At 40.2% G+C, this 14402-nt stretch overlaps 1 protein-coding gene across 1 annotated transcript in view; it reads right to left on the bottom strand.

Moving 5' to 3' along the window:
• The window catches only part of LOC134456024 (serine protease 33-like), a 55078-nt gene that overhangs the window by 3195 nt on the left and 37481 nt on the right, over positions 1-14402 (bottom strand). Inside the window, exons 7-8 of the mRNA XM_063207441.1 lie at positions 11562-11647; positions 740-816 (exon numbers count right to left, since the gene is read on the bottom strand). Coding sequence (XP_063063511.1) covers positions 740-816; positions 11562-11647 — 163 coding nt within the window. The remainder of the gene's footprint in view (positions 1-739; positions 817-11561; positions 11648-14402) is intronic.

Raw genomic sequence — 14402 nt, forward strand, 5'->3', positions numbered from 1 at the left:
GCCAAACTTTCTGCCCAGCTTGTTGTCCCAGTCAGCCGCAGGTGACTGGTACATAACATTAGGGACAGTTCTAGACCACTAGTAAACGCACTCCTGGCTCGCAAACATTCAACGCAACTCATAAATTATACCTTATTGATTTTATTCTCATGGACTCGATCGCCAAACTTTCTGCCCTGCTTGTTGTCCCAGCTAGCCGCCGCTACTGGTTAGTAATAATGTAATATTATATTATATTATAGGCCTATTATATTACATTACATTACATTACATTACATTACATTACATTACATTACATTATATTATATTATATTATATTATATTATATTATATTATATTATATTATACTATATTATATATTTTTCTCTTGGCTTCCTCTGAAAAATAACGCACGCCACGCTACTGGTGGGACGCATCTAAAAATGTGTTTTTGCAGGTTAGGGGTGCGTTTCTCAAACTGCTTCTTAGGTTAGCACTGAATTACAAATGTTCTTCAGTAGTTTCTCTTTCTTGAGGGCGAAATACATTTTTTATCTCGAAAGCCACCAAAAGTAGTTCTATTACTTTCAGAAGTCCACACCTGTACTACCTGTGTGTGTGTGTGATGTACTTCCCCTTCACCGGCAGGGACCCCTCCCACTTGTCACCGCCTACGGAGCTCCATAGATAGGCTCTCTGTGGACCCCCCCCCTGGAGGTGGAGATGGAGGGCGCAGAAGCAGTGCAGCAAAGCTACTTACTGAATGGCGGTTATGACAACCAAGGGTTCGTTGTCTAGATCACTGTCTTGAAATGCTTTTTCCATAGCTTCTGCGATCTGTATGGACACAACACACACACACTATTATTATCACCACACACACTGTACATTCATTCACTGAAACACAAACACATACGGTACACACAAATACAAATACAAACACACACACACGTACACACACACATTCACAGTACAGAGAATAGATCATATACAGTGAGGAGAATAAGTATTTGATCCCTTGCTGATTTTGTTGGTTTGCCCACTAATAAAGACATGATCAGTCTTTAATGTTAATGATAATATGTATTCTAATATGGAGAGACAGAATATCAAAAAGAAAATCCAGAAATTAACTCTAAAGAATATATATTAATTGATTTATATTTCATTGAGGGAAATAAGTATTTGATCCCCTGCTAACCATTAAGAGTTCTGATCCCGCAGATCAAATGGCACTTCCAATCAACTTGTTATCTGAATTGAACACACCTGTTAATAGTAACCTGCACAAAATACACATTGAATCTGCAGAATCAGTCCATAGAATCAGTCAATCAATCAAACTAAACTCACCAACATGGGACAGACCAAAAAGCTGTCAAAGGATGTCAGGGACAAGATTTTAGAACCCAACAAGACTGAAATGGGCTCCTGGATATTAAGGAGCAAACTGTTGGTGCATTTCTTCCCAATTTTAGGACATACAAAATGATCACCAATCATCAGTCTTAGGCCTGTCTATGGTTCCATACAAGATTTGACCTTGTGGGAATGTAATAACCAGAAAAACGAGATAAAGCCCCTTTAGTACTGTATGAGAGGAGCGAGGAAATGATCTCAAGGCAGCTGGGACCTCAATCACTAAGAAAACTATCGGAAACACTTAATACCACAGGGAATTAAAATCCTGCAGTGCATGTATGGTACCCCTGCTTCAGAAGGAACCTGTTCAGGCTCACCTGAGGTTTGGCAATGAACATCAAACTGGATTAGGATATGATTGGGAGGTGCTGGAATCAGATGAACCAAAATCAAACTGTTTGGCATTAACACAACTCATTGTGTTTGGAGGAAGAGAAATGCTGCCTATGATCCCAAGAACAACACCTTCTCCAACATCATACATGTAAGTGGTAAGATTATGTTTTAAGGTTGTTTGTCTGGCCAAGACACAGGACAACTTCACATCGTCAAGAAATGGATGGAGGGAGACATGTAAACGTACAATGCTGCATGCCAACCTCTTTCCCACCACCACTAGACTGAAGGTGGGTCATGAATTGGCCTCCCAATATGATAATAATCCATAACATACAGCCCAAGCAACGAAGGAGTAGCTCAAGCAGAAGCACATTAAGGTCATGAAGTGGCCTAGACAGTTTCCAAACATTAACCCTATAATAATCATGTGACGGGAACAGAAGCTCCCATTTGCCAAGCTACAGTCATACAACTTCAATGATTTAGAGATGATCTGCAAAGAAAAGTGGACAAAAATCCTTTCTAATATAGGCCTATCCACAAACATTGTCATTAACTGAAAGAAACATCTGACCTCTGTATGAGAAAACAAGGGCTTTGCCACCAAGTATTTTGTCTTCTTTGACTAGAGGGGTCAAATACTTATTTTCCTCAATGGAATACAAATCAATTAAAATATATTCTTCAAAGCTATTTTCTGGATTTTCTTTTTGATATTCTGTCTCTCCATATTAGAATACATTTTGTCATTAATATTATAGAATGATCATGTCTTTATTAGTGGGCAAACCAACAAAATCAACGAGGGATCAAATACTTATTCTCCTCACTGTATAATATGTGGATGAAAGACACCACTTTTTGTGTTCCTATGATTTGTTTTAGTAGGAAAGGTTCAACGGAAATAGACTCATAATATACTTAAATAAAATATTGTTTTTGAAACCAAGAACAATTTATTTTTATTTTAATCAATGTTGGTAGAATAATGAGGGTATAAAGGTCAAAAATAAAGTACCGGAGTAATGGTAAAAACATGAACTACAAATTTCAACCTGTTCAAAACGAAAATACTTCGGCATAATTCTACATTTGTCATTGTAAGATCCGAGATTGATGGATGATGTAAAAATGATACTGGCGCTGTTATCTTGGCAAAAGATTGCGTAGGGGGGGCATTCCCCCATGGCCATTTTAGGTGTGATCCCAACCCCCATAGTGTCACCAGCCCTAGCAAGACAAAGGCCTTTTGGTCACCTCTACACTCTATAGTATTTAAAGAGATGATAATGAGCAGCCCTTAAAATCATTCTCTGCTCTCACACACGAGTTGTAAGTGAGGTGAAGGTCATCTTGTTTAACAGTGACGAAAATAATCAGAATATAATTTTGACATTGACATTGTCACTTGTGTTTCCTGAATGTCAAGGAGCCATTTTTTCATTTGTGTCAGAAGAAATGACACAACACAGAAGGTACCTTGATTAACATACCTGCTACATGACCAGTTGTTTCTTTAAATCTGATTAATTTAACATTTTCTGAACATGTTCACAGGTTACAGGTTTGTTGTCACAGGTTACATGTTTCATAGTGACAAAGTTACAGTCCTCTATTTCCATGTACTGACAACTTTTTTTTCACGTTTTGTCCAAAGTAATTTAGAAAATGGCAAGAGTTTTCAGGATTTTTCCTGCCATAAGTGTGGACTCACTTTCTCATTTATGCATTCTATTTATTTTCTTAGATTTTCAGTGTGTATTTTCATGGAGGGCATTAAAACTGTGCATGAACACATGTAGAATTATGTGCACACTAAAAAATATAATTCTAGCTGTTGTCCAACAGCAATGTCAGCTGTCCATCCACCTGACGTCAACACGGCACAACTGAAGGCCCCACACATTTCAATAAGCTTTTTTTGTGTCTATTTCCAAGTAAAAATGCCCAGTCAGTCATATCAATCTTAATTGAACGTTAAAAACCTCCAATAACTCACTAGATTTGTAGAACTAGAGTTTTGAGACCTAGTTTTAAACGATTGCCAATACAAGCATTTTACAGACATTTTCTTGATCTAATATTGAGACACAGACAGTTACTTTACTTTACTTACTTAACCCCATCACGCCATTCGGCGCATAGGGCAGCAACAAAGTCTCTCCACTTCGATCTGTCGGTAGCCAACTTCTCGATGGTCCCCCAGCTCTGATGGTACTGCTGGAGCTCCTTCTCGATGGTTCGTCGCCATGTTATTTTTGGCCTCCCTTTCTTCCTTTTGCCTTCTGGGGTCCAGTGTAGTGCGACTCTTGGAATTGCGTTGGGTTCCATTCTGATTACATGGCCGATCCAGGTCCATCTGCGCTTCTTGAAGATGGATTGCATATTTTCTTGTTGGGTGATGTTGAGGAGGTTATTGTTGGAGATGGTTTTGGGCCAGTAGATGTGTAGGATTTTCCGCAGGGATGATGTATGAAAGGTGGAGAGTTTGTGCAGGTCACCTTCAGTTGTTTTCCAGCATTCTGCACCATATAGCAGAGTAGATATGACGCAGCTTTGGTAGAGTCGGAATTTTGTTTTGTTGCTGTATTGTTTTGAGTTCCATACCTTCCTTAATCTTGTGAAGCTTGTCTGTGCTTTGTTGATCCGGTTCAGGATATCTTTACTGGTTCCCCCAGTCAGTTACTTGGAGAGGTCAAACATGTATTGGAGGGAATCTGTAGCAGGGTTTCCCACTTTTACTTTTAGTTTTAGTACCACTGTTTCGCCTAGATAACCAGCTAGGTTTGACCAAGTGATCCATTATCAGATAAAGAAAATACTACTTGTATTGCCTGTATCAATTAAGATTGACTTGACTCACTGGGTATTATTACTTGAAAATAGACGGAGAATTGTTGAAATGTATGTGGCCCTCAGTTTTGCTATGTTGACGTCACTGTTCGGCATTTTTTATTCTTTTTTAATAATTGTTTTTATTTTTATATATATTTTCATTTGTTTATCAAGCACATAATTATCAGGGGTGGGCATTGATTATTTTTTTAAAGATCGCCTCTCAACGTTATTTCATTAATACTGCCGTGTTCCCCAATGTTATTGAATGTGTTACGCGTTGGTCCTGTTTTAAAAAACGCGCTGGTTGCTTTGTTTCAAGACGTTTTTGCAAGCTGGCAAGGTGGCTTGTGGAGAAACGAGAGAGTGTTCCGTGTTTCTCGTGGAAATGCGTCTCTGATTGGCTCACTCCTCCTGCTCTCGAAGAAACGCGTCTCTGATTGGCTCAGTCCTCAAGTTCTTGGAGAGAATGTAATGGCAAACAGAGTCGCCACTTCCCCTGGTGGTACTGCACTATAGGGGCGCCAGCGGAGGCGTGCAGGCTCCATTCAGGGCTGTGCTCTTTCGACAGCGACCCCTAGGCTTGCTGCAGGCACGGAGCAACCAGAGTGAGTTGGCTTTATGTATGAGGCTTTGTGCTGTGTGTGTACCTGAGAGTAGCAACCAGCTGATAGCTAAGCTAAGCTATGTTTCGGGCCACCAGACGTTGCTTGTTTTGAAAACAAGCAGAAAAAAAATTACTCGACATGTTTTTAGATAAATGGGTCGATATAAACCTTTGTGGGCAACGCCTTCTTTCGACGTGACGAAACACAGAAAGGCTTTCGTGATTCGCTCGTTTCTCTGCATTATTTATGTAAATTGGGAAACACCGGGAAACACAGCCAGGAGAGTTGACGCACCGCAATGAGAGCCTTGCAAGTGAGTTTAACTTGGGGTGACCGTCCGATCTTCGAAAGGAGTGAGTAAAACTGAGTTTTATCGGAAGTTGGCCTTTAAATCTAGATTAATCTCACTGTAATTATGAAATTAATCTAGATTAATCTAGATTAATCTATATCAAAATGACTCATTCAGAATAGGCACGGTACCGAAATAATGATGAAAAAAGACCTTGGGGGTTTCTTAAGACAGATGGTGCATTACACCAGAGCTCATCTATTTTTTCCAAAATGCATCTCAACTTCAAAAGAATGGTCATGTTGATACTTGGTGATGAAAAAATCACTGCAATATTTGTAAAGTGTATCGAATATGTTAGGAAGCATTTACACTGACACTGAAGATGTAGAGTTGTGGAGGCAAATACAGATAAATTACATTATAAATGAATAAATTACAGATAAATCTAACATTTAAGCTACTTAAACAAAATGACCTCAGCAATTCAGCATTTCTGAGAGAGAGAGAGAGAGAGAGAGAGAGAGAGAATCTGCCACTGACTGTTACTGTAAAAAGAGCGGCGGCTCCTTAAAAAGAGGGAGGAGCAAACTATCCACAGCTACTATCCCAGTCTCCTAGCATTCTAGAACCTACAGCACTGGCCCACGGCGATTTGGCGCAAACATGACAGTTGTTCTCAGAGTTAGAATGCCAGAGTAGTTACAACTCGAAATTAATTGAGTTTGCAAAAAAAAAAAAAACATCAAGCGCGAAAACCGTCTGACATCGCAAATGCGTGATCGCAACACAATCACACAAACATTCAGTGAGAGTAGCCTAGATATTGACAGTTTTAGTTTGACAATCTTCAAAATGCATATCACACGGAATGTTTTGCAATTATGGCACAGGCAAGATGGAAGTTGTTTATGTGTTCCATGCAATGCGTGAGGAAATGTAGGCTATGTCGGGCTGGTACTCACACAATAATGTCTCTCTATGGTTCACCTCCAACAATTAAGTCTCTCTAGTCTAGCACTTATAAAAAAGCACTCAAACAACACCTACCACGACAGAGAGATTAATGTTTTCAGCATGCAAACACTATTCATATTTAGTAGCCTAGGTCTGCAGAAGCAACAGGTGGATAGGAGAAGCGACTGGAGCGTCTGTCAATCAAACACTATGGTGACGCGAACCCAACCTCCAAACTCATATTTTGAGAATAGATTAACGTGCGATATGTTCTTTATCGCGCGACAAGAGTCTCATATTATCGCAGCACATTAACGCCGATAACGGCCCACTACTAATAATTACACATGTGTTCATGCACAGTTTTGATGCCCTCCCGGAAATGTACTATGTTCTTCAAATAGCCACAAAAATAAAGATAATTAACTTAATGAGGTGAGTCCACACGTTTGTCCTCGTTTGGTCAAAATTCCAAAATAATTTCATTTGAAAGCCATTTCATTTGATCTAATTCAAAGGGATATCTTGACATTAAGTAACTGATTTGATATGTGCGTTTGGATACATACATTCGCAAATGAATATTTTATTTTTGTCGTTGTGCCAGTTGACATGATTGGGGGCAATCTGTCTTTACTTTAAAAAACAACAAACATAGAATCAGTATTTGAAATTCCACAAAAACTAACATGGATACAAAATACAGATTTGTAAAAACCTGGTGGAAGCATTTAATATTCTTTTTGAAGACCTTTTTGAATTCAATTACTCACTGACCCATATGTATGTACATGAAGAGCTCTTTTCCAAAACGCTATATCCACCATTTTTTACTTTTTTCATTTTGGAATTGACTGTTAAGGTGCCGGTATGCTTGCTGCAAGATACGCGAGCGCGTGCACGATTCGTTCATGAACGCGTTAACATGCGTATTTAATGTCAATTTCGCGCGCGTTGGACACGGCAGCCAAATGCGTGCGTCAGGTGCAATAGGCTATCTTCAAACTCGCTGGGGGCGATCGTAAGATAGACTGCGCAGTTCCACGCGTGTGCTTGATATGAAAACGACAATGGCAGCAACTTTTAAGAGCGTCTCATTGAGTTTGTCCGCCAGTATTTTGCGTCTTGGTCAACTGCTTTTGAAGCAAGCATGTGATGCCGGTTGCTCGCGGTGACGCGCGTAATTTACAGCTCGCAGCAAGCATACCGGCACCTTAAAGATGTCCTATCATCTATGTGTGAATTCTTGCCATTCAAATATTTTGAGAACATACTTTAAAACCTCTATACAAATGCATTTTGCAATGCATTTCAAAGGAATGCCCAATACAAAAACGTCAATTTCCTAACATTCTATAAAATGGATATATCTCATTTTGGAAAAGAGCTCTTCACATGCTCATGGCTGTAGTGTTGTTTCCAGTGTAGTTGAAAGCTATATATAGATATGCTATATGTATGCACCTCAGATGTATACTGTATACAGTGCACAGCAATAATAAGTATACCCCTGTTGAAAAGTATTTTTTAATTGAATTTATTAAAATATTGTTCAAAATGTTGCTTTTCAACAATGGTATAGCCATGATGGCAAATCTTTCACTCACTGAAACGCACACATGCACACAGTTCCGCTGACAGGTTTGACCAGGCCCGGGCCAAAATCATCTGAGAGGGCCCCTCCAGGGCTGGATGGGATCTGAAAAGGGCCCGGGCACTTTTTGACACCTGAGGGCCCAGCACCTAATCCTCTATCGGTGTATATAAATATATGTGTGTGTGTGTATAGATAGATAGATAGCTAGATAGCTAGATAGATAGATAGATAGCTAGATAGATAGATAGATAGATAGATAGATAGATAGATAGATAGATAGATAGATAGATAGATAGATAGATAGATAGATAGATAGATAGATAGATAAGGTGTTCATGTTATTGTTACACAGAAGATATTCTTGCCCACTGGACCTGGGCCGAAAGGAGGGGGGAAAGTTGCTGTGAACCCTCATGTTCCCTTCACCCTGCTTCTAAAGTTCTGAGTATGTTTGGGGGTAGGAGATAGAGAGACGAGGACAACTAACTTTATTCTTGATTGTGAGCCCTGGCCAGTGAATCTCAAATTCTCAATGCAAAAAAGTATTCATTCCATTTTGCACACACACACACACACACACACACACACACACACACACACACACACACACACACACACACACACACACACACACACACACACACACACACACACACACACACATACACACACACACACACACACACACACACACACACACACACACACACACACACACACTCTCCCACACGCACACATTGTGTGTGAGTCTGAGGAGTCTCAGGACGTACGTGTCCAGGATGGATCTATTGTTGTTGGTGTTGTTGTTGTCTGAGTTGTCGTTGTTGTTGTTGTTGTTGTTGTCGGTGTTGCTGTTGTTAGTGCTCCAGTCCACAGATACAGTCAGTGATCCAGCTTGCTAAATGGCATGTTAACACGCCCTCCTTTCCAAACCGTTTCTAGCTGTCTAGGCATAAACTGTAATGCAGTTGAGACTCATCAAAATAACCTAGGATTGTCATTATGTCTGACAGAGTGGGGTATTGCTTTTGGACACTCGCCATTTTTTTCACCACAGCAAAACCAAGTGACCGCATCGTATTGCTTAGGCTTCCAATGGATGTTTGCCAAACAACAAAGTTACGCTACCGTGTTTCACAGCAGGTATTACAGTTTTTCTCGATTGGTTTGGCTAATTTCTCAAAACTGAGATGACATTCTCAAAACAACATGGACAAATCTCCAAACCAACTTACAATTTCCCACAACAGAATGGCATTTTTCATTGCTTTCATAAAATTTCAAATGCTTTGTACATGTCTCAAATGTTTAGTACATCTTGGCAGATGGCTATATACAAGTACCCTACAGTTGACACATTGAGCATACATTTAGCACATTTTCCAAATAAATTGACCTGTCTTATCTAAACGAATTAGTTGCCCTCTCCAAAAAACATGTCAGCATGATTTCATTGTGTGAGTCATCATATGCAAAGTAGTCTACACAATTGTCAAAACAGTCAAGGACATAATATTTTAAGAATTTCTTTACAGTAAACAGTAAATTCATGACAGTGTTCAACAGGCCAGATGGTATTGTAACTTTACTAGTTTGTAGAAAATAATTTTACAACCGTGTATACTACAGTTTCCTCTCTTATTTGGCTAATTTCTTGGCATTTTTTCAAAAGGCATTCTGTGGAAGGAATTTAGTTTCGACACACAGGTAAACTGTTTTTCGAATGATATGAGCAAGTGATGAGGATCCATGGCGTTATGCTGAACCATCCAGTTTATTTTGACAGAATGACTAAATGAATGCAAATGAGCCAAACCAATTGAGAAGGATATATACCATTTTTATGGTACTGACTCTTTATGTGGGAGAAGGTTTAGTGTTGATGCAAGAATGAGCTGTTTTGGGAGGTGTATGACATTTTGCTAGTTATCTGAACTGTTGTGCAGAAGTGTAAGAATGTTTAGCCAAATGACCCAAAATTTATAGAAATGTCATCTCGGTTTCAAGAAATTAGCCAAACCAATCGAGAAAAACTGTAAAGTGAGTGGCCGCATAGCTATCAGCGATTCCCAAACAGTAGAACGCGGCGGCTAGGCATAAGGGAAAGGGGGGATGCCGTAACTACAATTACATTCCTTGTGAGCTGACCGGCAGCTGACACATCAAGAGAAATGGACGATTATATGCAGGCGCAACAATAAAAGAAAAGTTTATGAAAACAACCCAAATGAGTACATATTTGTGACTGATTTGAGCGAGTGGGGAGAGATGACAACAACAATAGTGTCAGTCAGGCAATAAATGGGGAAAACGCAGAAAACCTATCTGATAGTCAGCCGGACCGTTCTAGAGGGCACTAGCACAACTTAAAAGGCACCTGACCTTGTTACAGCTCAAGACAAATGAAAGAGTTATTTATGCTAACGCAGCATTACAAGAGAAGTGCATGGAAATGTATCAACATGGGCACATGTTTGTGACTGATTTGATTAAGTCAGGATGACAACTTGGTCTCAATGGGAAATGAACGCCGAGGCAGTGCGTAGCTAACACCGGAGACGGTATGGGTAGGCTAGGGGAGTAATTTGGCTACAGGTACAATGCACTGGCTACTACCTGGTGTGTTGGGGGTGAAAGCTAACCTCAATTTCTCCCTTGGTCACTTCTTGTATACCGTCTCCTCTTCCTCCTCCTCTTTTCTTCCCCAGCTTGAACCATCTCCAACACCTTCTCCTCTCCATACTTCACCACCTGTGCGTTCGTGGCCCCACTGTCCCATGATTGAGCTGTCTGGCAGTGGTTCCCCATCTCCCACGGGCCGAAACATGAGCGCGAGCTATAGCCTACTTTTAGTTTTAAACATGTCAGTAATTTTAGCACATTTGGTGCGTGCTCTTTTTGTTTTTGCTTTCTCTTTTTCTTGCGCTTGTCATAGCAACTCTTTTCTTTCTCTATTTTGCGTCCTCACTGTCGTCCGGTTTTAACAGCATAGCCAGTCAACTACATTTGAGGTGCTGATGAGTTTTGTCAAAAGAGGGTCTGTACGGAGGGGAGGGCCTTCGATAACCAAAGCATTTCATTGGACCAGCCCAATGTGCATCACGAGAAGCATCCAATGGGCTCCGTCGCAGACAATTACAATATATATATTATTATTATTTCTGGCCCTCGGGGGGCCAGAGACGCACGAGGACCCACCGGGATTTGCCCGGTACGCCAGATAGTCAGTCCAGCCCTGGGCCCCTCTCTCATTACATAAAATGCAATGTGGTCCCAATTCTGGGCCCCCTCTTACCCTGGTCCCGGCACAACTGCTCACCCCCCCCCTCCCGTCGGCTTCCCTGCATGCACACACACACACGCACACGCACACGCACGCACACACACACACACACACACACACACACACACACACACACACACACACACACACACACACACACACACACACACACACACACACCTCGTTGATGGCTGTAGTGTTGTGTCCGGTGTGTTGAGAGCCATAGATATGCTGTATATATGTGTGTACCTTATCTGTGGGTATCGAGATTCCGGTGATGTTGAAAGCCATAGCAGCAACAATCACAACCTGCAACGGTCTATCTCTGCAACGTGCTGCAAGGTGGAAACACACACACACACACACACACACACACACACACACACACACACACACACACACACACACACACACACACACACACACACACACACACACACACACACACACACACACACACACACACACAGACACACACACAGACACACACACGTTGTAACTACTTTATTTATGTCCACAATTCCCAATATGCACAATTGCACATATGGACATAAATGTTACAGATAAAACAATGCACGCGCACACACACACACACACACACACACACACTTTACGTTACTTTACTTTACTTTATTTGTTCAGGACATTGCACATTAATGAACATATACATACATGTACATATATGTAAACATGCCAGATTGTAGCCCAAGGGCTAATTTCCATCTGGTGTCCAATAGGCAGGCTAGATGTTTACAAGCAATAGACTTTAAGATAAAACAGACTGTTAGTAACAAAAGAAATAAAACCCACTACAGAAGCAAAAGGCATGCATGTAAATAAAAGGAAAAGAGAAAAGAAAAAGGTCCCAAAAAATAGGGCCATGTGTTATGTGAGTGTGTGTGTGCGTGTGTGCGTGTACGCTGTGTAGAGGCTCAGACCATCAGTGTGAACATGTTTGTTGGGCTCGAAGCCACTTTTTATACTCCATCTTAAAGGTGGCTAAAGAGGGACATTCCCTTATATGCAGAGGAATAGAGTTCCATAATATGCCGCCTTTAGTAGATAATGCATTTTGACTGAAAGAGGTTTTCCTGAAAGGAATCTCTACATCTTTATTGACCACTGCTCGAGTTACTCGTGTTTGATGATATTTTATAAAATCCTGTAAACAAGGTGGCGCCAGGCCATGCAAAGTCTTATAAAGAAGACAGCTATAGGAGAATTTACAGAAATTGTCAAAACTCAATAGGTTGTACTTATCTAAAATGTTACAATGATGGTATGAAAGAGGTTTTTTATCTAAAATTTTAAGTGCTTTTTTAAATAAACTCTCCACTGGTTTGAGAGTAGTGGATCCCACCATGGTCCAGCTAGTAATGCAATAGCTTAGGTGAGAAAATATCATTGCATGCAAGTATGTCAGAGCAGCACTATTTGACATAGCACCTCTTATGTGCCTGAAGTTGTAGAGATTAAATTTTATTTTTTTGTTATCATTTTTATATGTTTTTTAAAAGAAAGATTGGAGTCTAGAATGACTCCTAGATATTTAAAATCTGTGACTACTTCTAGCTGTTCACTACCAAGAGTAACCCCAGGCTGACACAGTCCAGGGGAAGGTTGCTTAGAAAAATACAAACAAACCGTTTTCTTTGCATTCAGAATAAGGCATGATTTCTCTAGCCATGTTCGTATGTGTGTAAGAGCTGTAGAGAGTACACTTGCTGCTTCAACAGGGGTTTTAGCTTGGGTGAAGATGACTGTGTCATCAGCATAGAGCTGAATATTAACATGTGGACAATGTTCAGGTAAGTCATTAATATAGAGAGAAAATAAAAGAGGCCCCAAAATGGACCCTTGGGGGACCCCTACTGGGCAGTTGATGAAGGTGGACCTTGAACCTTCGACCATGGTACATTGTTCTCTATTTGCTAAGTATGAATGGAACCATGATCTAGCTTTAGCAGAGAAATTAAAATGAATTAATTTTGATAATAAAACATTGTGATTGACCGTATCAAATGCTCGTTTTAAGTCCAAGAACACGGCACCTACACACCCATTTTTATCTAGATGGCATTTGTTCATTTCCATAAACATGGCCAGTGCAGTGTCAGTAGAATGGTTAGGGCGAAACCCAAACTGCATTGGATGCAGGGGTGTTTGACTATTACTGAGAAAAGCAATGATTTGTTTAGAGACCCATTTTTCAATGATTTTTGAAATGACAGGTAATATGCTGATTGGTCTATAGTTGTTCATGTCAGTTTTGTCGCCTGCTTTAAATACAGGGGTGACAGTAGCCAGTTTCCATGCCTTAGGGACAGTGGAGGTTTCTATAGATAAGTTAATAATGTGTGTGAGTGGGGGTGCAAGTGCCTCTTTGTGAAGTTTCAGAAAGTTAGTATCAAGACCATGAACATCCCTGGCTTTAGAATTGTTCAAGGCTGCTATGATCTTGATGGTATCCTGTTCTGTGATTTTCTGGATGTTAAAATGATTGTCATTGTCAATGTGATCACCCAACAAATCAGAGCCCTCAGTGATTGTGAACTGCTTGACCAAATCATGTATAGATTCAATAAAAAAAGAGTTAAGCTCTTGACACAGGACAGCAGGATCACTTTCTAGTTGATTATTAATTTTTAATTGTGTTCCTTTTATTTCCTGTTTAGGACATTTCCCTGTCAATTTGTTAATGTTTTGCCATATTTTCTTCCCATCTCCTTTGGCATTGTCTATTATTTGAATAAAAAAATTTGCCTTGGCTTTTCGTAACTCTAATGTTACTTTATCTCTGGCCCTAGTGAAATTCATCCTATCTGTGTTAAGCCCAGATTTAATTGACCTTTTAAGGAGAAGGTCCCTTTGTCTTATTAACTGTGAACATTCAGAATTAAACCAGGGCACAGAGTTGGGATTCCTCTTTGCATTGCGCCCCCTCCTGGAAAAAGAGAGCACTACTTCTTTTATCTTTGAGAGGAATAAATCACCGCCAGTGTTCGCGTCTTTACAGGCCAGGAGAACATTCCAATCCACATTTTGCAACACATTGTCCACATTTTCATTTTGATTAGTGGGAATGAACAT

Source organism: Engraulis encrasicolus, chromosome 1, assembly GCF_034702125.1.
Source record: "Engraulis encrasicolus isolate BLACKSEA-1 chromosome 1, IST_EnEncr_1.0, whole genome shotgun sequence".
NCBI lineage: Eukaryota > Metazoa > Chordata > Actinopteri > Clupeiformes > Engraulidae > Engraulis > Engraulis encrasicolus.